This window comes from Hydra vulgaris, chromosome 13, assembly GCF_038396675.1.
Source record: "Hydra vulgaris chromosome 13, alternate assembly HydraT2T_AEP".
NCBI lineage: Eukaryota > Metazoa > Cnidaria > Hydrozoa > Anthoathecata > Hydridae > Hydra > Hydra vulgaris.
This window is the reverse complement of record NC_088932.1, coordinates 25,362,726-25,390,725: the sequence shown is the minus strand read 5'-3', so window position 1 is coordinate 25,390,725 and position 28,000 is coordinate 25,362,726. Positions and strand designations below refer to the sequence as shown.

At 27.6% G+C, this 28,000-nt stretch overlaps 2 protein-coding genes across 7 annotated transcripts; one reads left to right on the top strand and one right to left on the bottom strand.

The window, feature by feature from the left end:
- Window positions 1–7: 7 nt before the first annotated feature.
- Window positions 8–28,000, bottom strand: LOC105844578 (dopamine receptor 4). Of its 6 annotated transcripts, XM_065815198.1 has the most exons (5): window positions 27,769–27,989; window positions 17,360–17,405; window positions 16,505–16,670; window positions 16,085–16,416; window positions 8–1,067 (listed from the first exon to the last, which is right to left on the bottom strand). In XM_065815198.1, exon 5 carries the CDS (start codon window positions 1,052–1,054, stop codon window positions 86–88), a length of 969 nt encoding a protein of 322 aa, XP_065671270.1. In that variant the 5' UTR covers window positions 1,055–1,067; window positions 16,085–16,416; window positions 16,505–16,670; window positions 17,360–17,405; window positions 27,769–27,989; the 3' UTR covers window positions 8–85. The 6 variants fall into 6 exon arrangements, 5 of the variants coding, with proteins under 5 accessions (XP_065671270.1, XP_065671269.1, XP_065671271.1 ...); XM_065815197.1 differs by lacking the exons at window positions 16,085–16,416; window positions 16,505–16,670; XM_065815199.1 differs by lacking the exons at window positions 16,085–16,416; window positions 16,505–16,670; window positions 27,769–27,989 and adding an exon at window positions 27,712–27,730.
- On the top strand, window positions 21,338–24,959 carry LOC136089502 (uncharacterized). Its single transcript, XM_065815536.1, has 9 exons — window positions 21,338–21,660; window positions 21,864–21,965; window positions 22,056–22,220; window positions 22,348–22,512; window positions 22,665–22,790; window positions 23,201–23,367; window positions 23,494–23,558; window positions 24,321–24,415; window positions 24,795–24,959. Exons 1-9 carry the CDS (start codon window positions 21,459–21,461, stop codon window positions 24,896–24,898), a joined length of 1,191 nt encoding a protein of 396 aa, XP_065671608.1. The 5' UTR covers window positions 21,338–21,458; the 3' UTR covers window positions 24,899–24,959.

The following is a 28,000-nucleotide window of genomic DNA, read 5'->3' as shown; positions in this document are numbered from 1 at the left end:
ATTGGAATTGCTAAGGAAGCGACGAACTTGTTTAAAACACAACAGTTTTTTACAAAATTAATTGTTACAAGGTTTTTACAAAACTCTAATTGTTTATTGTTTCGACTGCATTGTGGTTGTTAACCACTGGCTCTTTTCTTTTTTTAAGTATACGAGTAATGGACTGTAATCGCAAAAGAAATTCCTTATGAGAAAAACAATAGATTAACGGTGGAGCGAGAGAGTTCGAAAAAGCTAAATACTTTATTATAAACTCAATACATCTTTTGAAAAGCGAATTTTTGAAGTCTCTTGGAAAACATGTTTCTGGACATATTGTATCTAATATGTAATAAAATACTGATGGTCCATTTAAAACACCATAGCAAATAGATATTAATATTGAAATTTTTGCAATTTTATTGGTTCTTTTTACTCTATCACTTCTGATTTTTTGATTGCTTTTTATAATTCTTATAGATTTCATTTTCCTTAAAAATTTTACAAAATACTTATAACTCAATAATATTAAGATATAAGGGAGAAAACAGTTGATTATCAGCATGGATAATGTCCACGCATCCGTAGGGTTGTAAATGCAGCGATTGTTAATTTCATCTGTAAACTTATTTGGAGGATCAGATGAAAAAAATGGAATTATACAGAGCGTAAGAACATATATCCAACATGTGGTTATTGCAATCATAACAATTCTTTTTTTCATAAAAAAACGATGCTGAAACACGCATGCAGCTCCAATAAGACGGTCCAGAGCTATAAGCGGAACTCCAAGTGCTGAAACATAAAATGTTACCATGTTCGAAAAACGAAAACCATCACACATAACTCCTTTCCAAAATTGATTACTAATATTGCTGTTTCTTAATGTATATAAAGGCAAAACGGTAACGGCTTGTAGCATGTCTGCAATTAGTAAGTTGATAACAAAATACGAGGATGGTCTTTCCAGCATTCTTGTAGTATTTTTCATAACAAACAAGCAGATAAAATTTAAAACTATAGACAGTAATGCAAGTATGCCAACCAAAAAACCGATGACAAAGTTAAATAACATTATAAAATTTCATCTAAAATAAAAATATTTGCGTCAAATAATGGTTTATTATTATATGAAATAATTGCTGAATTTAAATCAACTTTATTTATTATCAAATAATTTTCAAAAGTTAATAACAAAAAGTTGCTGTATTTTCGTTTGAATACACATATTAAAGTAATTAAACATTAAAACATTTGATCTGCGTCTTGAAATAATCTTAATTCCAACCACAAATGATACATGTTCTTAAAATTATTTCAAGTCAATTATTTTTTTTGTCTTGTTTTATTGTATTTGCTTTAAGAAAAACAAGCCGGTGGGAAATCGACTTGCGACTAACTAGCGATATTTGTTAAGCCGAGTTTCCACTCATCCGTTTTTCAATGGAAACGGAAAAGGAAAGAAAATAATAATCACGTGAGCATGCTTAATAAAAGTTTTAATTTGTCTCAAGGAAAACTGTGCATGCTCACGTGATTATTTTTTTCTTTCTTTTTCCGTTCCCATAGAAATACGGATGAGTGGAAACTCACCTTTACGATTAAACCAGCAATTTAGCGTCGAGGATCCCTAGCTACATAAGTTAGCAACTAGCTAGCAATAAATCGCAACAATAAAGACAGCGATTTGGCCTATTGTTTTTGTATATTATTTATTTATATTTATACCTTATCAATATTGTTACCTTTTATTATGTTTTATTCTTAATATAGTTGCAGGTGGCTTAGTTAACCAACTTGTGTATTGTTGTTTATTACGTCATATGGCTCTCATAATAATACAAGAAAGTAAAAACAAAAAACTATAGAAAAAGTACTCCAATTTACAAAAGTTTTCTATAGAATCGTAAATTCAGAAATAATTTGAGAAAAACAAATAAATGAATAGAAGACACATTCGTAAAAATGAAACAATAAAAAGAATTAAACGAAAAAGCAAACAAATAAATAAAAACCCAAATCCATATCAAGAGATACATTATCAAAAAATTTTTATTATATTTATTTCTAACTGTATTTATATACATATTTATGTTATATACTATGCATACATTCTGCTAAAACAATTGATGGTTATAGTAATACAGTAGCTGTAGAATTGTCGTTATGTAGTAGCTATATTGTAAGTAAATGTCGTTAAGTAGTAGCTATATTGTAAGTAAATGTCATTATGTAGTAGCTATATTGTAAGTAAATGTCGTTAAGTAGTTGCCATATTGTAAGTAAATGTCGTTATGCAGTAGCTATATTGTAAGTAAATGTCGTTATGCAGTAGCTATATTGGAAGTAAATGTCGTTATGTAGTAGCTATATTGTAAGTAATTGTCGTTATGTAGTAGCTATATTGTAAGTAAATGTCGTTATGCAGTAGCTATATTGTAAGTAAATGTCGTTATGTAGTAGCTATATCGTAAGTAAATATCGTTATGTAGTAGCTATATTGTAAGTAAATGTCGTTATGTAGTAGCTATATTGTAAGTAAATGTCGTTATGTAGTAGCTATATCGTAAGTAAATGTCGTTATGTAGTAGCTAGCGACAAAGTGACAATTTGTAGTAATCGAAATGTAACAATATCGTTAGCTACAAAACTGCAATATGTAGCCGTTAACTAGCTACAGAATTTTTTGCTAAACTAGCTACATTGCTACGATACGTAGCTGACGAGATATCCTAGTAATACCGATTGCTACATACCGTTGTAATAAAATAAGTTCAATTTTTATCATAAAAATATTGATCCATGAATGCTGATGAATGCTAAAAATTGATTTATTTAAGACATAAAAGACAAAATGAAACAATAATCTGAAGAAAAAAGTTGTTCAAAAATCATTAGCTATTCCTAGCTAGTCGCTATAGCTTACCGGGAAGACTTGACAAGTCTTTTCAAGATTTTAATACTGTAATAATTTTCAAATTCTAAATCAACTAAATTTTGTTGAGTTCTGAAGATTTTGTTGAGTTTAAAGTTGTTATCAAGACCATTTGAATAGTTGTATAAAACGATTTTATAAAAAATTCATGAGAAACGTCGGGTATAACTTTTTTTTTAAGATTTAAAAAAAATGTTTTCAAGGTGATGTTTATCATCAATATCCAATCCTGCGAAAGCTTCAGCTTTTTCTTTCTTTTTTTTTTTTTTTTCATTTTCTTTAATGACTGACCTTAGGGGTGAGAATATTCTATTGAGATTATATAGAGATTAAGGGTGAGAATACTCTGATATATTTTTGAGGAAGAATATACTTGATTAGGTCTGAAATGCTTCAACATTCATTTAATATTTTAGATATACCTCATTTTATAGTAGAAAATGATATAGAACACGTTTTTCAACTACAGCTATAACAAGGAATTACAATACAATAGTTGGATTGGTCAAGGAATGATCAATAGTGCCGGCAACCGTAAACAATGTTTAATATTGTTACGTTTTTTAAGAAACTTTAGAAATATTTTTCATGCTGCAATCAATAATTCGTTTAATTAAAGTCATAATTAAAATAGTTTATTCAAAACAATATTTTAAATGACTTGTAAAAGTGAAAGTGTCAAATCAAATTTTTGGATATTTCGCGTAACACAAACTATGACTGTAAAATTATAGCAAAATGTTAACACAAATGTTATACTTTGAGTTTATTATAAAATAAATTAAAGTTTCTTTTTTTCTTTTCAACAAAAAAAAGAAAACAAAAAATTAGTATTGAAAAAAAAAAAAAAGTATATATTAGTATTCCTTGCTATTAAAAGTAGCAATCCGATTCGTTTAAAAATAAATTGTATATTATAAACTATACTTTCCAGCATCTGCAGTTGGCATTTAATTGGTTGCAAATGTGCACCGTTGTATCAAAATTTAACAAAAATAATCTCAATAAAATAAACTTTTTTTAAACCATGATAAGCAGAGTACACTAAAATGTGCTTTTGAATTTAAATGTCAAAGTATGTCTTACTGCTTGGATGAAGATGTTCTTAAAACAAATGATCTTCTTAACTTGAACATGTTTTCTTAAACTTTGTTGGATAAATTTATAAATAATAATAATAAAATGAATAATAATGAAGCCGTTTTGTTGATGGTACAATAAGAAGAGTGAAGAAAGTTGCATTCCGATTAACTTAATGACTGTAAAAATGTTGCATTACTCTGAGGTAAGTCACTTTACTTTTTTAGCATTTTAATGAGTTTTAACACAATATATACCTTTCTAACCAATACCTTTAAGTAAAAACTTTCTGTTAACACGTCAAAATAAGCTTTCTGTTAGCATGTAAAAATAGTTTGTCGGTATTGTTAAATACGTAATTAGCCACTAGTTAAATGTTAATTAGTCCGCTTGCATAACTTTTTTTATAGAACAGAGTAACCATGAGCGAGATCTCGTCTTGTTCTCGTTTCTCGTGAGAAATGGGACTTCTCGTGAGAAACGAGAAATAAAATATTCTCGCGAGAAGTAGAACGAGACTTAAATATTATATTATTTTCCAAATTAAAAATTGTTATAAATTACAAAATGCTTAATAATTTGTTTTTTTACTCTGACTTTTTGACTCAGTGATTTTAATATTTTGAGTCTGTGATTTTAAAATTTTGACTCTGTGATTTTAATAAATCTAATTAAAAATTTAATTTGTTTTTGACAAAAACAAATTAAGTTTTTAACTAGATTTTTAATTAGATTTTTTAATTAGATTTTTTTTTTAAATCTAATTAAAAAATTTTAACTAGATTTTAAATATTTTTAATTAGATTTTAAATACAAAAATTTTTTGTATAAAATGGTGCTCTTAATTTCATTAGTTTACCAGTGGAATTCAACTTGACACATATTGTTCATATTGAAAAGAAATATAATATAAGAAATATAAAAAAACAAAATCTGGAGATATTTTCAAAAAACAAGTTACGGTGCTGAATACAAGGCGTGCAAAAAGTCTTTCAAAACAAAAGATGGAAACACAAGCGGACTTCATCGTCACCTCGAAAAAAAACACAGCCAAGATTACGTTGAGTATTCTGAAAAAACTGACGACTCTCTTCTTCCTCCTCCTAAGAAGAAACAACGAACCATGGTCGAAATGCTTGAAACAAAGTCCAAATATGACAAAGACAATTCCATTCAAAAACAGTTTGACTCTGCAATGCTGGATTACTTTTGCACTGATCTGGCATCCTTTTCAGCAGTCGAAGGAAGTGGTTTTAAGAAATTGTTTGACATTGCAAACCCTAAACTGAGTCTTCATCACAGAACAACATATTTAAGAAAGCTTTCAATTCGGTCAAGAGAAGTTCAAGCTGAAATGAAGAGCATAATAACGGAGATTACGCCAAATCTAAAAAGTGCTGCATTTACTTCTGACCTTTAGACTTCTTGAGCTCAGGACAGCTACATCTCTTGAACTTTTCATGCTATTGACGAAAATTAGAGGCTACATCACTGGAAATCCCATGTCCAACAGCTCCTAGGCAGACACACAGGTATCTTAATTGAAGGAAAGCTGGATTCTTTCTTAGAAGAACTAAATTTGCCTGCTGATTTGCCAATGTACTGCGTGAACGACCAGGCAAGAAACATGAAACTTGCAGTCAAATTGTCAAAACGCCTTGACCAATACTTGTGCAACAATCATATTTTGCAATGTGCAGTTCGAGACTCATTTGGAATGACTGCTGGAATAGATGATGCGTTGCAGACATGCAAAGATTTGGCTTTTTTAACTCACCAGTCAACAGTTGCAGCTGAGTTGTTTGAATCAGAATCAGAAGTTCAAGGAATCAATTTTAGACAGTTACGCCAATCTGTTGACACAAGATGGAATAGTGAACTGGATTGCATGGCTTCTGTCCTACATCTAAAGAGTGCAATTATCAGCTTATGTGCAAATGAAGATATTTTTTCTTCAAAGACCATCTGTGCATCACAGTGGAAATCAATCGAAGGAGCAGTAGAAATTTTTGCACCACTTAAAGAAGCTGCAGAAACGTGGTCGGCTGAGTCTATTCCAACAATTAACACTGTCGCCGATTCTCATTATTTAATCCATGACAAAATTGATCAATTTATTGAGACGGATGGAAAAAGTGGCTACGGTGTCTTGTATGCAAAAAACTTGAAAAGCTGCATTGAGAAAAGATTTCCTCTTTGTCACACTGGAAACTTATTGAGTGCTGCAGCAAACTACTTAAATCCTGCTTTAAAGGGACTTCACTTGAAGCTCTTCAAAAAGTTTCAAACAACAAAAGAATGGTTAGCCTCACAGGTGCCAACCTGTTGCCAGAGTCCTTTCAGCAGATTTGTCCCCTAATTCAAAACTGAAGCGCAAGTTAAACGTCAGACTTGAAACACAAGAGCCAACATCTGAACTGAATCTTATTTTGAGCGAAATGTATGAATATCTCAGTGATGCCAGTATGAATATCTCCCTGATGCCAAAAAGACTTTCCGATTCTAGATTGGTGGAAATTGCATTCAAATACATTGCCAGAACTCCGTTCATTAGCTAGAAAAATTTTAGCTATTCCAGTAAGTTCAACTAAATCAGAGAGAGTTTTTAGCTTAGGTGGAAATGTCGTCCAATCATCCAGACACAACTTACACCCAGAAAAAGTAGAACAAAATTTGTTCTATTTTTTTTTTATTTCCATTTGTTCAACAAATCATCTTAATCAGAGAAACATTGTCTTGTTGGAAAAGTTTGGCAAAAAAATTCTGAATTAATATTTAAAAAAGTTGTTTACATTTGACAAATGTCATTTGTGTCTATTTGTCAAAACCATGTTTACATTTTTTTTTTTTACTTGGATTTTAATAAATTTGTTTTCAAAAATTGTTAAATTTCTCGTCTCGTCTCGTTCTCGGTCTCACGAGAAGTACTAACTTCTCGTCTCGATCTCGTCTCGGTTTGAAAAAACCTAGTCTCGCTCATGGTTAGAACAGAGTATATAAATTCTTAATTATTAATTGTATTTATAGATTTTAAAAAACTTATTTAAAAACAAAAAATTTTTAAGTTAATCTTACCTTTTGGTAAAAGACGTTTTTAAAAACAAGAAAATTTTTTTGCTTAAAGTCAGAAGAATTTTGTAGGTACAGCTCGGCGTCATTATTTTTTACTGCAGACAATACACAATAAGTGTTGGAACTCTTAACATCTCTTGATATTTCGTCAGATGTGTATTTTAAGCACCCCCTTAAAGACGCTCAATAACGAGTTTTGCGCAAACGAGTATTAACAAAAATAAGAGGGGTGCATAAAACATATGTCCTCTCTCTTTTTTTGCTTGTAAGATACTCAAGAAAATCTAAGAGAAATTTTTTAATGAAAGATGCTGTTTGAAGTTGTTGTTACCAATTCAAACTAAAAGATGTGTGTCAAGCTTTGTATTCTTTTTCTTTTTTTTTAGACAAGTTATGTTTAATCGAGTCAGGCTATTTTTAGATAACGGGTATTATCAGACTGTTTGTTTCTCAATTTTTATCATAGTTAAGGGATCGAGTTTCTTATTTTAAGTTCCATTAGCAAAAATGCTATAAACTAACTGATGGAAAGTATATTTAGTTTTTGAATTGTGTTTGCATTAAGACAAGAAAATTATATATTTAAATACAGCTGCAGTAGGATGTCAATCATACTGCTATTGTAAAAAAAAAAATTTCTCAATTGCCCCTCTACCTCCCTCTAAATTTATTTTCAATTGCACAGCGGCTGTAATGCGCTCCAAGTAGTCTTAATGGTCTTCTCCAAGAAGTCTTAATGGTCTGATCACAGAGCACCGCTGAATAGCATTTAACCAGAAAGTTTACGACTCCTTCCTTACTAACGTTGCATATATGGCCAGGGCTGGCTTTGAACCACGGACCTCTAGCTCTGAAGCCCCAACTCTATCCACCAACACCACGGCTGCTCTAAAATTATTCTTTATACTAACTTAGTATAATAAGTTTCAACATAATCTGACATGTTTCCAACTGATTAGTCATGTTAAAATTTTTGGTAATCACATTGTTTTCATGAACGTTATAGAATTATTTAATTTGTCAAGAAATATAGTTTTAAATAGTAAATACCTCACTTACAATTTTCTGTTAGACATCGATCAAGGCAAGACGCATGATGCATAGGATTGTAGAATAGTCACGGTGTATAAAAGTCTATGAACAGTCGTGACGTATAGAAGTGTATAAACAATTATGTTGCATAGAATTGTATGAACAGTCATGGTGCATAGAAGAGGTAATCAGAAAAAGCAAATAGTCATTAGTATTGAGGACACTAAATGGGTGAACACTCCATGTAATTTTTTTTAATTGATAAATTTGTCATATTTTAGACATAAAATGGATAAATAAAGTAGTAAATACGAAATACTTTAAAACGTTTTGAAACACTTGTCAAATTTATATGTTTATTTTAGATATTTCCTCTAACAAAATAACTCAAAATAATAACATTTTCTCTAAAAAAAAACAAAGAAGGAAAATTTTGCACGCTTCCTTCCTTAGCAATGTCGTTTAATGGGTTAGAGCCGGGGTCGAACCTCGAAGCTTTAACCCATTAAACGACAAATTAACAGTCAAGTTCTTCTCCAGCAAAGTCTAAATCTTTCACAATGAGATACCATATTATGTACAAGGAGGTGATATGTTAAAAAGGATATATATACATACATATAAAAAAAAAAAAAAAAATATATATATATATATATATATATATATATATATATATATATATATATATATATATATATATATATGTTTTTGCTAACAACTGTGCCAGTCAAAACTCCAACCACGCCCTTGTTGGACATATAAACCACATCCTTATTAGGCTCTTTGTGAAACTAAAACATTTGATAAAATAAATTCAATGTTTCCTGTTAGGGGATATTTTATGTCCCTAACAGGAAATATATATATTTCTTTGTTAATGCCAAATGACCGCGATTTTGGAAATTTAAAAGAGAGAACTAACAAAGGTATGATGAAACTGATAAAATAGTTGATCTGATTAACAGTTCCTCTAAAATTACTGGAAAGTTCACTTATAAATTCAGTTATTTGAAGACTTTATTGACTAGGGCCTAAGTTTTACAAGAGAACATTTGCTTAATTTCAAACATTTTTTCGAAATGAATTATTGCTTAAGCAATAATTCATTTTGAAAAAATGTTTGAAATGCATATTCATTTATTCGTTTACTGCTCAACCCGAACAACTGCTTAATTTACCCCGTGGGGCCAGGTCGAGCAATTTGGCAATCACTATAATTTAGGCTATGCCCGTGGGGCCAGGTCGAGCAATTTGGCAATCACTATAATTTAGGCTATGCCCGTAGGGCCAGGTCGAGCAATTTGGCAATCACTTTAATTTAGGCTATGCCCGTGGGGCCAGGTCGAGCAATTTGGCAATCACTATAATTTAGGCTATGCCCGTAGGGCCAGGTCGAGCAATTTGGCAATCTTTAGGCAATATCTTCTCAAACAATTAAAAAAAAAATTTTTGTTAGATTGTTAGATTTAATAAAAACTATGTAAATCTGACGCGCCATTCATAAGATCTGTTAAATTATGTAAATTCGATGATTCACGAGTAAAGGTTGCTCGAATAACTCTACCATCTTATGTATTTTTGTTTTGTTTTAAGTGAATAGTTAATAAAGGGAATATCTAATTTTTAAAAAAGCATAAAATATTTTGTTTGTAAACTTTTGTTTACCGATAATCAGTAATACTACTTCATTATTACGATGTAAACTTATTAATGGAACCATGATGGAACCATGATGGAACTATGGTGAATTTACTAGTGATTTTACGACATATGTAGTTAAGGTTATAAATTATTTCACCCATTTAAAACTGGTATAGAACAGATTAGGATATAATGAGCTCGTTAAGCGTAAGCTGGAATATTTTCATAAATAGTTATACTGGATGAATGAAAATTACTGAAACATATTATTAAAATGCTACATGACTATCAACACATGACAAATAAAATACGATCACAGTAAATTAATGACTACTTTACTGTTTGTTAAGGTAGACGACTTAGTATACAATGTATCAAAATCTTCTGGAGTTCCGTATGGAAATTATACAGGAGAACCCATGATCAAATGACAAGAATTGACAGAATTGGAAATGGTTGTGCGTTTTTTTTTAATTAATACTGAGGAAAAACTCTTAGCAGAGGTCCTGATGTACTTGATTAATAAGGCTTTTCCACAAGATAGAGAAAGTATCAAACTTATGCTTATATGTAACATTAATTAGTAAAAACACTTCATTCAAAAAAAATAAATTAGAAAAAGACTGGGGTATCTTTTAAAAGAAGATGGAGTATAGTTCTTAGTAAACTACTACTACTCTGTCCAAATGCGATTTTACGGGGGTGTACAGAGTGTGTTCCACTCTCTCAAAAAAGAATGTGATTTTCAAGTCATAGTTGGTTTTTTTACAAATTTAGTCGGCTGGTCGAGTATTTTTTTTTTTTTTCTCATTATTTTATTTATTTATTTCCTTTGCCATTTAAAAAAATTTACAATAAGAAAGATCGTATATATATAATAAATGGCCACTCTATAGAGTTTTTGTAGGCCATATGTTTCAAAAGTTTATAAAAATTCTATAGACCTTTTTTTCCTGAGCGGTATTGAATTGGAAATAAACTGAGTTTTAAATAAGATTTTGGAACAACAAAATTATTAATTAAAAACTTTGTGGGGTATTTATGAGTAACTTTGGTGAAGTAAGAGTGAAATATATTAGGAGATAAACCATGTTTTGAGTTCAACATTAGTAGCATAACTTGGTATATGTTAAGTTTATAAACATTGAGTGCATCAAGTTCCATTAAAAGATATTGACCATTAACAGTTCTGTTAATGGTCAATATCTTTTACCATATATCATATGTTATATTATATGTATATATCATATATCATATGTTATATTACCATATATCAATATCTTTTACCATATATCATATATCATATGAATTATATATTTCACCATATATAATTCAATTTGCATGTTTTTGTTTGCTATAGATTTTTTTTAGCTTCCCATAATTGTAACTTCACTATGCAATATTGCAATAGGAAAGATAACTTTGAATAAATGAAAAATATATAGTTTTTAATGACTCGATATTAAGAAATGGTTTAACTTTATAAAACATTGATATATTTTTGGAGATTTTGTTTTCAATAGATTTAATATGATATTTTCATGATATATTTTCATCTTTAATCACTCCTAGAAAGTTAACCGTTGACTCTCTTTTAACAACGTTTTATTCATAACGAAATTGGATAATTTTAAAGAGAGGGTTATCTCCCCTACTAGGTTTGTGGAATAAGATAAATTTAGTTTTCTCAACATTTAATGAAAGTTTATAATTTGTAATCCAGTCATTTATTTTTAATAATTCTTCGTTAGATATTCTAAATAGATTATTATATTACTGGTTGAATAAAAAAAGTTCGAATCATCAGCAAATAAAATAACATTAAAAATTTTGGATACTAAATATAAATCATTTACAAAGAGTAGAAATAACAGCGGGCCTAAGATTGATCCCTGGGGAACACCACAAGTTATAATATGTTTTTCTGTTTCATTTGCTGTATATATTATGTAATGTTTTCTGTTTGACAGGTAACTTTTAAACCATAGTAAGTTATTGTTTAGTATTCTATACAGTTCTAGTTTTTTTATAAGAATACCGTGGTTAACAGCGTCAAATGCTATTGACAAATCAATAAAAACTCCTAATGTATAGCATTATTGAACCTATGGGTTATATAATTTATTAGCTCGACTACCGCATGATCCGCTGAATTATTTTTTTTGAATCCAAATTGTTTATAATACATTATATTGCTCTTAGTTAAATAACTATAAAGTCTATCATACATAACTCGTTCTAATAGTTTTGAGAAACATGGTAAGATAGAAAAACATGGTAGACATTGGTCTATAATTAGACGTATTTGTGTCATTGTCAAATTTTTTTTTTTTAATTTTATTTTAGGTGCCCCAAGAAGTCCTAACGGTCTTGTCACAGAGCACCGCGAAAGTGCATTTAACCAGGAAGTTCACGCCTCCTTCCTTACCATGACGCAAAAATATGCCCAAAGCTCGTTTCGAACCTGGATCTCCTGCATATAAAGCAAACGTTCTAACCACTGCGCCACGGCCGCAAAAAAATTTTAAAAATAGTAATGATCTTAGCAATTTTTAATTTCTCTGGTATAATTCCGGATTTTAGCGAAAGGTTTAAAATGTAAAAACAGTGACGGTTCAATAATATCAAACACTGCTTTAACAACATTCACGCTAATTTTATATATGTCAGCGCATTTATTATTTTTTAGACAGTTGATTTCGCAACTCACTTATGTGTAATTTTACTTCTTTTATAGATGTATTGGTTGATTTCATATAAGATTCAAAGTTTGAGGTGTTTTTAGGAATTTTATCAGCTAATATTGGGCCAATATCAAGAAAAAATTTGTTGAGCTTTTAAATTATGGCTTCTTTATTATAAACCATTTCCCCGTCAACTAAGAGTTTTTGCGGCAAATTATTTTTTGGACATTTATTTTTACCGATTATCAGCTTAATCACATTCCATGTTTTTTGTGTTTTTTTACGTGTTTTTTCAAACAACCTTGCATAATAATTTTTTTTTGCGTGTTTCTTTGTTTTTTCAAACATGTTTTTTCTAATTCATTTTTACATTTTTTATGTTTTAAATACTTTTCATAAAGTTTTCGTTTTCTCTTTGATGATTTTTACAAACCTTCGGTCATCCAAGGGTTTTAAAATGAAATAGAGTTTTTTTTTTTTTTTTTAACTGGAAATGCCAAATTATAGCGTTTACAAATATGTGCCAAAAATAATTCATACGCATTATTTGCATCTTGAGATTGTAATATAAGATTCCAATCAGTTTTTTCATATAAAAGATTTCGAAAGTATAATATAGATTGTTGATATGGAGACAGAACGGTTAAGGGTTATACTATCTGTAATTAAGAATATTGGGTAATGATCAGTTATGTCGGTTTTGAATATACCCGATTTTAAGAAGCAATTATGAAATTTATTAATGAATATATATTTGACTAAATTCAGTCGGATAAATTTTCGTTTTGAGGATCTTTTTTTTTTAATTTTATTTTTTTTTATAAACCATTCGATACTTTTTATTCGTAGAATCGCCTCTGACTCTATCTCTGAGCTACTGATTTATTTCTTAAAACATTGAAAGCTTTTTTTAAGTTATAATAGAAAATGTTAGATGAAAATAGTTTATTTTATAGACTTCAGTATATCTTTAATTTATTTTTTTAATACTGGTTTACGAACAGATTCTAAAATTTTTGTTCGGAAGACATCACAGTCAATGTATAATGTCCTTATTTATGGATCAGCAAAAGGCCAGAGTTTCCTTTTATACAAGTGCTTTTACCTTTATGATATATGGTGTAAAGATGGACGAGAAAACATTTTAACATAGCAGCATAATATGCTAGTGGTTTTTATAATCTGACAACAAAAAATAAACATGCCTATTCTCAATCCAATAACGAAATGCGACATCTATCTCGCACTAAATCTAACTTTGTAGTAGAAACACATCCTTTACCACTTTTTGCCATTTTTTATATAAAGATTCCCAAAAAAGCCACCACAAAGAATCTTTCCCAAGATTTAATGTTTTATAGTTAATAAAACTTTTTTCGCACATTATATACATAGGGTAATTTGACCGATTGCTTTTAGCAATTACTGGCCAATCTTTAAGCTTTTCTCCTCAGTGGCACTAACTGTGTTACATTTATATTTAAACTCGATGTCTTCAAAAAAAACTGTGTAAATAAGGCGATTTTGGGAAAGTTCTAAAAACTTTTAATCAGTAAAACAGTTTGTGAAAATCATCCAAAATAAAAGTAAGAAGTTTTGTTTTCCTAAACTCAAACTTTATGGTACTTTTTTAAAGCGTAGCGTTGCAAGTATTTGTGACAGTTCTTTCAGAGAAAAATAAATTGGTAATCTACTTTGTGTGCTTTGAAATCAAAGTATTTAACTAATGCCTCACAGACAATGTTTTAACTGATCTGAATTAAACTTTTCCTGATACACCATTTACTGGCCGGGTATATAATCCACTTAATAGCCATGACAAATGAATAGTATTGTTTCGCCAAAAATTGCAATAAGAGTATTTAATTAAAATATTTTATCTAAGATTTAAAAATATTATTTTCTCACATTTAGTTATTAATCATGTCATATGATTAATAAATTAATGTGAGAAAATTTGACTTATGAAATGTGTGAAAAAAGTTAAATTAAGGTTGTTAACAAAATCAAAATTTTATTTACATTTACTTAATTATACTTAAATGAAAAATTGTTGTATTAAAGATAAAAAAACAAAAATAAATAGAAAATATTTTTTGAATTTTTTTATTTATTTATATAGTTTATTTTATTTATATAAATGTTTTTAGATTTGTTGTTATCGTTGTATTCTTTTTTTTAGTAGGTAATGGTACCCAGCCAGCACAAACACGTCTTTTAGACGTCATTTTAACATCTAAAATGTTAACATCTAATAGTATTCATCTTTGAGACGACGAATAAAAGCTCATATTTGTCGTCTCAAAGATGAATACTATTAGATGTCTTATTGTTATGTGAGTTTAGACGTCTTTTTTTTTTTTTTTTTTCGCTGTTTATATAAAAATAAAATAATAAAATTACAATGAAACTTTTACGTTACACAAAGAAATATAAAACAGACAGGGGCTCAAAGAAGATACGGATGACTGGTGTCACCACAATCTTTTCATAGAGCCCCTTTACAATAACATTTAAAGCCCACATGGCTTTAGTAAATTTACAATAAAATATTTTTTCTGAAAAATACAACGTGAAGAATATAACTCAATAACATAATTTACAATAACATTTAATAACATTTAAAATCCACATGACTTTAGTAAATTTGCAATAAAATATTTTTTCTGAAAAATACTAGGTGAGGAATAAAAACTCATATATACATCCTCATATGTACACATACACAAACACATATACAAACATACTTACACACACATATATAAACATACTCGCATATATATCAGAAGTTTAGGAGATGCAATTTCATTTGTCGTATAAAAGACGAAGCGCTTTTCAAATCTTTTATATTGTTATTTTTTAATTGATTCCATAATGACGTACCTTCGTTAATAATTGAGAATTATGACACTTGTGATTTTACTCTGCTCAATTAAACTTTATTCAATTAAACAAAAAAACGTCTAAAAGGTGTTAACATTTTAAATGCTAAAAAGACGTGTTTGTGCTGGCTGGATATTAAATATGAAAAGACAAAAAACTAAAAAAGTATTTAAAAATCCAAAATCAAATGTTGCCGTAACCAAAAACTATTTATTATGTTGGCAAATTGTGCCCAAATGGAAATCGGTTCGGAAAATAAATAATTCTTGATTATGGGACATGGTAGAGTGAGTCTCTGTAGTCTAGAACCTACAGCTTCTGTGCAACATATATATGTATATATATATGGAAAACTTTAGAAAGACTGATGCAAAACAAGAACTTATTAAAAGAAACACTTAAAACAAGAAACAGTGATGCAACTAGAACGTAAACCAAAACGTAATATTTTAAAAATATAAATATTTCAAGATACTAAAAAGTTGAAAATCAATCAATAAAAAAAATGAGTTTGTCAAGGTTGTTGACTGGTAGGAAACGTGAAAGTTATGCATGGAAATTTTTTATTTATGATGAAAAAACCGACACATACTTAGTATAAGAATAATGAGGGTACGTGTGGCACAAATCTTGCCGGAAAATTTTCAAGTAACTTGGTCACGCATATTCAAAGAATACATATAGAGACACACAAAACTTGAATTGAATAAAAAAAAAAACAAGATGCAATAAAACAATTTTTAAAGCATAAATTGATGATAATGATTCTACACCTTACCGAAATAGTGGAAAAACAAAGATCCAGAAAATAACAGAGTGCTTTGAACGTCGAATAACCAAGTGGTCAATCACTGCTTCAGGATAGCGTGATTGAAATGATTGTCAATACCAGCTACCCATTGCTAGATAAGCCGTCATTTCGAGAGATGATAAAAACGTTTGACCCAAAATTTCTATTGCCAGGTAATTAACAACTATATTTGTAAAATATTGTATTTTCAATACAATATTTCAGTAAATTCAATAATGCTTAACTTAAATTTCCAGTAGCCAAATTCGTGATATTTTAGGGTTAGCCGAATTTAAATTTTATATAGTGTAGTGGATTGCCTAAAATAAATATAGTATTATCGGTGCGTCAAAATAACGAAGTAATCCTAAAAACCCAAAATAAAAGAAATAATGCGAAACAACTTACTATTAAATGTAGCCAATATTAGCAACCAAAGTTATATAACCATTATTACCAATATCCAATATTAGTAACCAAAAATAACCTTTAAGTTGTTATTTCACGGTTATTATAAATTATTTTAGATTAACCATGATTAACGGAAAAAAAACCAAAATTTATGGAATAACACCTAAATTTAAAGCAAGGTTATGATAAATTCCAACAAATTTACATTAACTGTGTTTAACAAAAGTTACATATTTAATTCACATATTTACCTACAATTATAGTAACACTAAATGCTATAATTTTAACTTTAATATTTTATATTGCAGGGTCTGCTAAACAAGCGGATACTGAAAGAATTGTTAATTTGTGCATGTGCACGCAAAGTAACAATTTGTCTCAATGGTTGAACAAAGAAGGGTCTCACAGCATCTTCGTTAAACATCCTGTTAAAAATTTCCAAAAAAACTTGATAGAAGTGAAATACCCAGTAAGCACAAGACGTTTTTAAAACGTTTTAATTCCGTTCGATTTCGGTCGGACGTTTAAAGAACCAATACAAACGTTTTTTAAACGTTTTTTTTGAACGTTTTTTTTAATTGATGTTTTAAACGTTTTTTAAGCGTTTTTTTTTTTTATATTAACATACGGAATTTCCCAGCAAGACATAAACTTTTTTTAATCTTTTTTTTTTTCATGTAAAAAAAAACAGTTTTACAGATATCTATAGATATCTGTAAAACTGTTTTTTTTTACATGAAAAAAAATGATTTGCTTAAAAGGTACTTAATTTTTTAGATATTGCCGTATACGGTAATATCTAAAAATTTAAGTACCTTTTAAGCAAATTTTAATATCTAAAAAATTAAGTACCTTTTAAGCAAATGATGCGTGATGGCGTGAACTTCGATTAGATTTTCTAAAGTTAAAATTATATGAATTTAATATCGCATCTTTTATTCAACCAACAGTTTGTATAATTTTCTTATATTTCTAAAATTAAGTTTTTTGTTATATTGGAGTATTTTTAGTTTGAAGCTGTTTACCTTAAAGCTGTTTAACACTAAAATTTTCTAATAAAATTGTGAGGCTTCTAGTACTAGTTTCTTATAAACGGGTTTCATAGTTGAAAAAAACGTGTGTTCTAGGTATTGTTGTAGTCATTTTTGTTATTATCATTATTATCTATTTCTTTTTCGATTATAATATTTGTTTGTTGTACATATGTTACATACAAAAACATATTACGTATTACGTATGTTATATTCGTTTACAAATATTTGTATACTAAGGAGACTTGCCTAAAACAAAAAATATATAATAACAACAATATAAAGACATATGTCTGTTTACATGTAAACAGACATATGTCATATATATTGCTGTTATTATATTTTATTTGTTTCAGGCGACTCTCCTTTGATGACATCAAAGGAGAGTTGCCTAAAACAAACAAAATATAATAACAGCAATATAAAGACATGTCTGTTATATGTCATATGTCTACATCAATGATGTATTTTATGTTAACTTTTTTTTATGTTTAGTAATAAAAACTGTTTAATTTTTTCGAGTTTATTTTGAGTGAACTGTTTTTATTTAATGTTTTATTTTACAATATAGTACTCAATATATTGTTTATTATGATTATAGTACTGTCATTGTTATATGTAATAAAGATCCTTTAATTTTTTTGCGGTTATTGTTTTTATTTCATGATAGGTTGTTACATTCTTCATCTAACTGTTTGTGACTTTTCATATATATATATATATATATTTATATATATATATATATATATATATATATATATATATATATATATATATATATATATATATATATATATATTCCGTCAGGTCAGGTTATCCTTATGTCAAGTCAGGTTATCTTGCTACTGGTGACATGTAATCCAGTACACCCTGCTTCATGTTAACGTCAGGAAGGGCATCCGGTTGTAAAATATTGCTTCAACTCTTTTATAATGACATTTATATGTCATTATGAAGAACCATCTAAACCACACAAGTGTAGAAAAATAGATGTAAAAATTACAATATATATATATATATATATATATATATATATATATATATATATATATATATATATATTTATATATATATAATTTTTGTTTTAAATAATATTGATTTAATATTATATAATTATATTTTTTTTTATTATTATTGCCCTGTTAATTTATTCAGGTTATATTATTATTATTTGTGTTGAAAATAATATTTATGTCAACGAAATGGCATTTACTTAACATTACTTTTTCAACTATTTTTAAATGACCATGGATGTAATATCATTTTCCAAAATATATTGATTGATTAATAAATTCATTGAAACTAGGTTGAGTTTGTAATTCTACTTGATAATCTAGTAGAAATAAAAACTCTATCTAGTATCTTAAGTAATTAAGTTTAGTTAATAATCAACTTGATTACTAAAGTTTAATAATCTAATTAACTACATCATAAAAACTTTATTAATCATATTCACTTTTGTTATAGTTTATTTTAGATGTCTAAAAATTATATCAATGTATGGAAACGAATAAATAGACAAGTTTTATCTTCTATTGCACAGAATGTTGATGTAGTTGAAAATAATGACGATCATACTAACTTTGAAGACCCACACATAGAAGTAATAAAATCTGATACTGTATTAAGTGATACAGATAACTTTGAAGGTGATGTTTTTTCTTTTAGTTCTGATGATACCATAGAAAGTTATTCAGATATAGATGATATCGAGGAGACTGTTGAAGAGTTTGATCTCTGCAAAGAATTGGCGTCTTGTGCTGTTAAAAACCAATGGTCTCATTCTTCTGTTAATGAATTATTAATAATCTTACAAAAGTCAGGGTTAAATGTGCCGAAGGATGTCCGCACACTGATTAAAACACCTAGGATAGTCTCTACCTATAAAAAATGTGGTGGTGAGTATGTTTACTTTGGATTGCTTGATGGTATTTTGAAAGTATTCAATGGAACACCTGAAACAAAAAATACAAAGACTATACGTTTATCTGTTAATATAGATGGAATTCCTCTTTTCAAATCATCCAGTACTCAGTTATGGCCAATCCTTTGTTCTTTTGATGGTCATGATATATTTACAGTTGCAATTTTTTGTGGAACAGGGAAACCTGATTCTTTGGATGACTACTTGGATGATTTTATTAAAGAATACAGAGAATTAAGCAAAAATGGTATTATTATAGATAATCAAAAAAGAGCTGTAGAAATTCTCAGTTTTATTTGTGATACTCCTGCTAGGTGTTTTTTAAAGCGCATTATTAGACATTGTGGATATAGCTCCTGTGAGAGATGCCTTATTATTGGGTCTTATAATGGTCGTGTTGTTTTTAATGAGAATGACCTCTTTCCAGCTAGAACTGAAACAGTTTTTAGAGATAATGGCTATGATTCTCATCAACAAGGCATCACTCCTTTGTTAACTATTGGTATACCATGCATAAAATCTTTCATATTAGATTATATGCACTTGGTATGTTTAGGTGTTGTTCGGAGGATTCTTAACTATATGAAAAAAGGTCCTTCTGGTAAGCTTTCTCATTTTCAAAGAACAGAAATGACAAATAATTTGATTAAACTTAATGGATGTTTACCCTCCGAGTTTTCAAGACAACCAAGATTGTTAAACGAATTAGACAGGTGGAAAGCCACTGAATTCCGTCAATTTTTGCTTTATTTAGGACCTGTTGTGTTGCAAAATATTATATCAGAAAATGCCTATATCCATTTTCTTTCGCTGAGTATTGCAATTAGTATTCTACTTAATTCGGACGAAGAAAAAAGAAATATGCATTTAAATTATGCTAGAGGTTTGCTAGTATATTTTGTACAAAATAGCAAAATATTTTATGGTAATACTTTCACTGTTTATAATATGCATAATCTCCTACACATTTGTGATGATGTTGAGAATTTTAACTGTTCGTTGAATGATATCTCATGCTTCCCGTTTGAAAATCATTTACAGCGTTTAAAGCGTTTTGTAAGGCAGTCTAAGAATCCTATTAATCAAGTTGCCAAGAGAGAAACAGAATATGGTCTTTGTTTTACAAAACTGACTCATAAAACTTTATACACTAAGGTTTCTGCCAACAAGAAAGACAGGTGTTTTTATCTAAAAGATGGATCAATAGCTTTTGTATTGCAAAAACTTACAAATGACAGTTATAAGTGTGATGTTTTTAGTCAGTGCTATTTAGATAATGTTTTTGTCAACCCTGTTGAGTCAAAAACATTTAATATATTCCTTTTAAGAACTGTGAATGCCCAGAAAGGTCGAAGTAAACAGCTGAACAAATCCGAGTTCATCAGAAAGTGTGTATGTTTACCTGAAGAAAGAGGATATTCATTGTTTCCACTGCTGCATTCTATAGAAAGATCTTAATTAATAGAACATTTTCTTATTTTAATTCAATTCTTGTAATTGCTGTCCGAAAAATGTATATATATATATATATATATATATATATATATATATATATATATATATATATATATATATTTGTATATATATATATGTATGTATGTATGTATGTATATGTATATATATATATATATATATATATTTGTTTGTTTTGTTTTATGTTTAGCACAAATAATTCCATACTTGTGTGGAATGGTTTTCCAAATTGCTATTTTTTTAATTAAATGGTGAATTAAAGCAAGTTTTTTACAAACTAAGTATTACCTAGGTTGCTATTTTCTGTACTTACTTACGTGTAAGTTGCCTAATATATAGGATCAGTTTAAACCCATAACTAGAACATATATTCTATTGTGCAATATAAAGCTATCAAAATTTTACAACTAGAATATAATTTAGAATTATTAATAAATTATGCATTTAAAAACTCAAAGTATGTTGATTTATTTATAAATTGTTCGTATATTGCATTATATTGAATTATTAAGTAGATTAATTTATGATGTCATGGACTAAAGCTGTTTGGCTAGAGGATAATGAAGAAGTGGAAGGTGTTGTGCCAACTGTCTGGGTGGATGAGAAAAAAAAAATTCTATGGTGGCCTAAAAAAATGTTGCATGTTATTAAATCATACAAAAAGCAAGAAGTACCAAAATCAGATTGGAAAGTTTTTACATTAATAAAAGTGAAGTTATCGGATGGTAAGTTTACTCATTATTATTTTATCTTTACAAGTTTACAGTTTGCAAATTTGATTATTCTCTGAGCTTTGAAATTTTACTACATAGGCAATATCTCCATTATTAATAATTAAATTTGTATTTAACTTTTAGGTACTTGAATATATTATTTACACAAAATTTATTTTTATGAAAAACCAGAATTAGTAATTTTTTTATATTAGATGATGAGGAACTATGCCAGGCATATGCCTATACTGACACAGAGACATCAGCAACAGAATTGATAGTTGACAAGTTGACTCCTGTTTCAAAATCAAAACCAGGTTGAAATTTATAGTTCAATTATAGTCATACTTGTTGATATTTTTTGTAAGGAAGCAGTTGTTAGCTTTTTTACTTATTAATATTTTCAGCCGCGCTGCCTTTTATGCCAAAAAAATCGTTTGGATTTGAGAAAAAGGAGCAGCATTCTCAGACTTTTTCTTCTTCAACTCTAAAAAGAAAAGCTGAACACAATGATTTTGACAGCAGGAGTGAAATGTCTCAAAAGAATAAATATGATTGTTTGTCTCAAGAAAGTAAGTGTCTTATTTTAAAATTTGATCAAAATAGACCAATTTGAAATTTATAGTACAATTATAGTCATACTTGTTGATATTTTTGTAAGGAGGCAGTTGTTAGTTTTTTACTTATTAATAATTTCAGCCGCGCTGCCTTTTATGCCAAAAAAATCATTTGGATTTGAGAAAAAGGAACAGCATTCTCAAAGTTTACCTTTCTCCACTCTAAAAAAAAAAGTTGAACACAATGGTTTTGACAGCACGGGTGAAATGTCTCAAACGAATAAGTATGATGGTTTGTCTCAAAAAAGTAAGTGTCTTAATTTTAAAATTTGATTTTAAGATTTTAAGTCTTAATTAAGCTTTTTTAACTTATAAAATTATTGTTCTGTAAAATAATCTGTAAAATGATAAATTTTTTGCCAAGTAAATTGAAATATTCTCTATGCTTATCTTCTGTAGGTCAAACAGTAAATGAGGATGATAGTGACTGTAATGACCAAGATATTCATTTTACGACACAACAATCTTTGTCACCTCTTCTGAATAAAACAAATAAATATAATGCATTTCCATTATCTCAAGCAAGTAAGTCTTGAATTAAGAACAATAATGTTATGTTTTTTTTAAAATGCAATAATGAGTTTACATTAGTTTTCCCAAAAAGCTGTCATTAGAACCATTGAGGTAATACAAAAAGAATTTTATCTAAATCACCTGGATGAAATCCAGTATTTCATAGTTTTTAAAACTATGAAACGTTCTTACTTATCTAACCCTAAACCGGAGAAATGCTAATAAATGGTAAAATAGTTTGCGGCAATCCTATTAATTAGACTTGCCATAATAATTTTTTTTACTGTCTATTAGTATTTCTCATATTTAAGGTTAGGCAAGTAAGATTACTTAATTAACATATTTTAAATTTATTTATTTACGTAGTTCTATTAAGTCTTATAAACGTTAAATTTAATAAAAAAACAAACAAATTTGTTTAGACTTTCAATATCGTGTGTTGCATCTGTTAACAGACATTAAAACTAATGGATGCGGAAAATGCTTTGTAAATGAAGGAGAAATAGAAATTACAACTGAAATGGATAACTTAACAGAGTTTGATAAGTTTGATTCCACACTTGATAATGTTTCTTCTTTTAACTCTGCAGTATGGTTTTAGTTACTAAATACTGATTGATATAATTTATTATTATTAAAATATTTTCTTTACAATAAATAATTGTTGCTACTAAACTAGGTATTAACCATTTTTCCATTAATTTCCTTCTATCAGAAACGAAGACTTCAAAATATTGGCGGTAAGAGCTGTCAGAAGCTTGTGATAGCTATGATGAAGAGGTTCGTAAATTAAAATTGCATTGCTATAAATAGTATGTTTAAGTTCATAATGGTATATAATAATAATACTATTTCCATTTTACTCCAATCCAATAGTGGTAGTTTACTACCACTATAGTGCCCCTTCATGTATTTTTTGACACTGAGATTTTAGAGAGTTATAAGCGCTTTTAGAGATTTATAAGTTGTAAAAAAAATTATTTATAATTTTTTATTTTGCTGGGATACAGCAAACTTTAAATAGAGCAACACAGCAAAACAGCAACCTTTAAAAAGACGTGTATTAAATAAATGATAAATTATTCTTTATAAATTTATTCTTTGTATTTGGAAATTTATGCTTTATAATTTGTATTTGTAGCATATTTAAACATACTTGCTATAACTGTTTACAGTTTCACTTTGTTTTTGGTGTATGGAAACTATCTAGACCTTTATTACTTTATTTACAATAAGTATAGTTTGTGTGATGAGTGAGTATAGTTTGTGTGCCGACTAAGTATAGTTTGTGTATTTACACTTAGGATAGTTTGTGTGCTGTTTGTGTATAGTTTCTGCACGGGAAACAGCTTGTAAATTTGTTTACTTAGTTAAATAAACATTTAACTATAACTTAAGTTATAATTAAATATTTATTTATAAGTTGTAATTAATTAATTATAACTTGTAAATAAATATTTAATTATAACTTTATTTATTTATTACGATATTTAATTATAACTTTATAAATATTATTAGATTATTATAATATATTATTTTTAGTTACATGACAAATTCACTCATGAGCAAATTCAATATGGCAGGTGGAAAGGGCAAGAGATCATTTCGCCAAACCAAACTGTACAAGTTAATAAAAGGTACGTTTATGTATGTATATACATACATACATACATACATATATATATATATATATATATATATATATATATATATGTATATACATATATATGTATATATATATATATACATATGTATGTATGTATGTATGTATGTATATATATATATATATATATGTATATATGTGTATATATATATATATGTATATACATATATATGTATATATATATATATATACATATGTATGTATGTATATATATATATATATGTATGTATATATATATATATATATATATATATATATATATATATATGTATGTATGTATATATATGTATATACACATTTTACGATATAATTTTTACAGTTCAAATAAATAAATATTTAATATACTATTTTAGTTTGTGCATCGATGGCTCACGAATCTTATACTGAGTCTGGTGTAGATGCAATAGTTGCAGATGCATTGAAGCGGGCACCGTTTACGCATGCAAAAATGCCTTAAATTTATAGATTATCTTTCTTTATTAACATTTTGTAAATTTTAATTTGCAAGAAAATAACACGTTAGTAACCTTTTTATCTTTTTCATTTCTTTACCCAACAGATTATTTCAAACAATAAAGAAACTTTTGTTATTAAATAATAATATTATTAAAAGTTCAAAAAAAGTCAAAGTTTATTAAATTAATTGTTTATTAATCATTTTAATTTTTTTCTGAGAAAACCTTTTTAACGTTCAAAAGACGTTTTTTAACGTTTAATTTTGGGTTTTTTGAGAACGTTTTTTAAAAAACGTATTTTAGGTATTGCCGTTCCGAACGTTTAAAAAACGTTTTTTTTATTAGTTAAAAAAACGTTTAAAAAACGTTCATGTGCTTACTGGGTATTAACTGAATTAGGAGCTGAAATTAGAAATAGAATTGTTGAAATCATAAGAACTGAACTGAAATAAATTTTAAGAGAACTGATTTAAAACTGAAATAGGCATTATTTTATGAGTAAAATTAGAATTAGAAAATAAATCAACGCCACAAGAGCTGATTAGAAAGTGAAATAGAAATTATATAACTTAAATATTCCTAAATATCAAGATAATACTATCAATATGGATATGGATGCAGAACTAAGGCAGTAGAATTTATTGAATTAACATAAGTTCAAAAATTGATAGTTCATCAGTGCTAGACTTGTGAGTGAATGTCTGCAACCCCCAGATCTTATTGGTAAAAAATATCTTCTCACACTACATCAATAGGTCTCAAATTTCCATTTGCTAATTCGTCGAGTCCATCAGACAAAGAGATGTTTTCACTTATCCTTTACCACAAATTAAACAAAAGAAGATTAACTCAAAAAACTCTTTAAAACTTCTCTAATTTAAAGTTTTTGTTCTCACATCAGAGAAGGCTTGTTATTTAAGTTTAAGCAATGAATATAATATCATATAATTTATATTACTAGTAAATTCAGAAGCGCCTATGGCGCCGATTTTATTAATCATTTATGTTCATTAATTTTATTTATTTTGAGAAGTGTACTGAAGCATGGGAAGCCAAAAAAAATGTTTATATATAAACAGTGCTCGAAGTGGAAAAAAAAAGTAACGGGATGGTATATATGTATGTATGTATATATATATATATATATATATATATATATATATATATATATATATATATATATATATATATATATATATATATTTATTCATTGCCACAGATTTATTCATGCGTGATAATATTTTAACAACGCAAAAAACTTAATAACGTTTTAACCAGATGAGGCCGCTACTTACTGCATATAAATTTACGCTAATTATACTGATTTCGGTTATCTACTCATAAAGTCGAATGCAGCTTCAACTTCACTGCCTACAAAAAAATTACAATGCAGCTTCAACTTCTCTGCCTACATCTAAGAAATTTTTTAGTATATACATATATATATATACATGTACATATATATATATATATATATATATATATATATATATATATATATATATATATATATATATATATATATATATATATATATATGCGTAATCAATAAATATTAAATTCTTTCCCAGCAAGCACACAACGTTGAAACAACGTTGAAATAACGTTGATCAACGTTATTTCAACGTTGTTTCAACGTTGTGTGCTTGTTGGGTTTATAGCAACCATTTATTCAAGTAACTTTTATTTGTTTTAAGATAAAAATAATATAATAACTGTTTAAAAAAAATCTATGGAGTATTAAGATTATTAACACTCGAAATCAAACAAATATAATTTGTTATATATTTGAAATTAAATAAATAATTATTTGCTTACTTTGTGAAGTGAATTTTTTTTTAATTACGTCTAAACTGATATTAAAATGTTTCGCCAGATTGTGACGTTTAAATTAACAGATTAATTACTTAAAGCACGTGAAAATAATTTATATACATATATATATATATATATATATATATATATATATATATATATATATATATATATATATAAATATGTAAATTATGTTAGTGTATTTTACAAATAGAGTACTCAATATTCTTAAAGATCAGAGCGATAATAAATAAATTTGTAAAAAACACTTATCTAACTTTTATCTTCTACTTCAAGTTTCACCATTACTGGATCTTCCTGTTGATCCAGCAATGGTGAAACTTAAAGTAAAAGATAAAAGTTAGGTAAGTGTTTTTTACTAATTTATTTATATATATATATATATATATATATATATATATATATATATATATATATATATATATATATATATATATATATATAAAATTCAATTAGAGTAACTCAAACCTTTAAATGATAAAATAGAAAGTTTTTTAAATTTAAACTACAAAAAGATAATTTGTATTTTTAAAATAATTTTCAAATTTTTACTATGTTTTGTTTTTATTCAAAAATAAATTTAAACCATTGCAATTTTAGGATTTTAAACTATGTAATTTCAAGGAAAAACACTGGGTATATATTTAATGTTGATTTATAAATTTTAAAGTTTATAAAACAGCATTAAAGCTATATGGCGAGGTGTTTTATATTAATACAAAACTTTTTATATTTACAAAATAACCTTGCAATATTATTTTATTGTTGCTTGTACGTTGTTTATAAAGCTTTTTTGCAATAAAAAATTACGCGTTTAAGTATACGCCTAAAAATACGCGTTAAAAGTAAAATCTAATTCAACTCGACCAACTGTTAATATGAACGGGGTTTAAGCCTGTTGTTTTAAACTTTATTGTGTTTGCTCTTATAAGTTAATACTCTAAAATTTTAAAAAGTTAAAACTTTAAAAATTACTTACAAAAATTCAGTTACTATAGAAATCCGGGTGAAAAAAGTGTTTAAGTTTAAAGCATACCTAACGTTTTCTGTGAACGATTTTTTGCTATATTGCATTTAAACCGATGAAAGGTCTTGTCAATCAAAACAACAACTGATAAATAACGATAAACGTTAACAAACCATGGTTTGTATTAATAAGTATATATTTCTGTTTAAAAACAAATGCCAATTAGGACCGTCACATATTATATTTGCCTTGTATTATTGATTTTAACTTTGTCATTCAAAAAATAATAATACAATAGAAA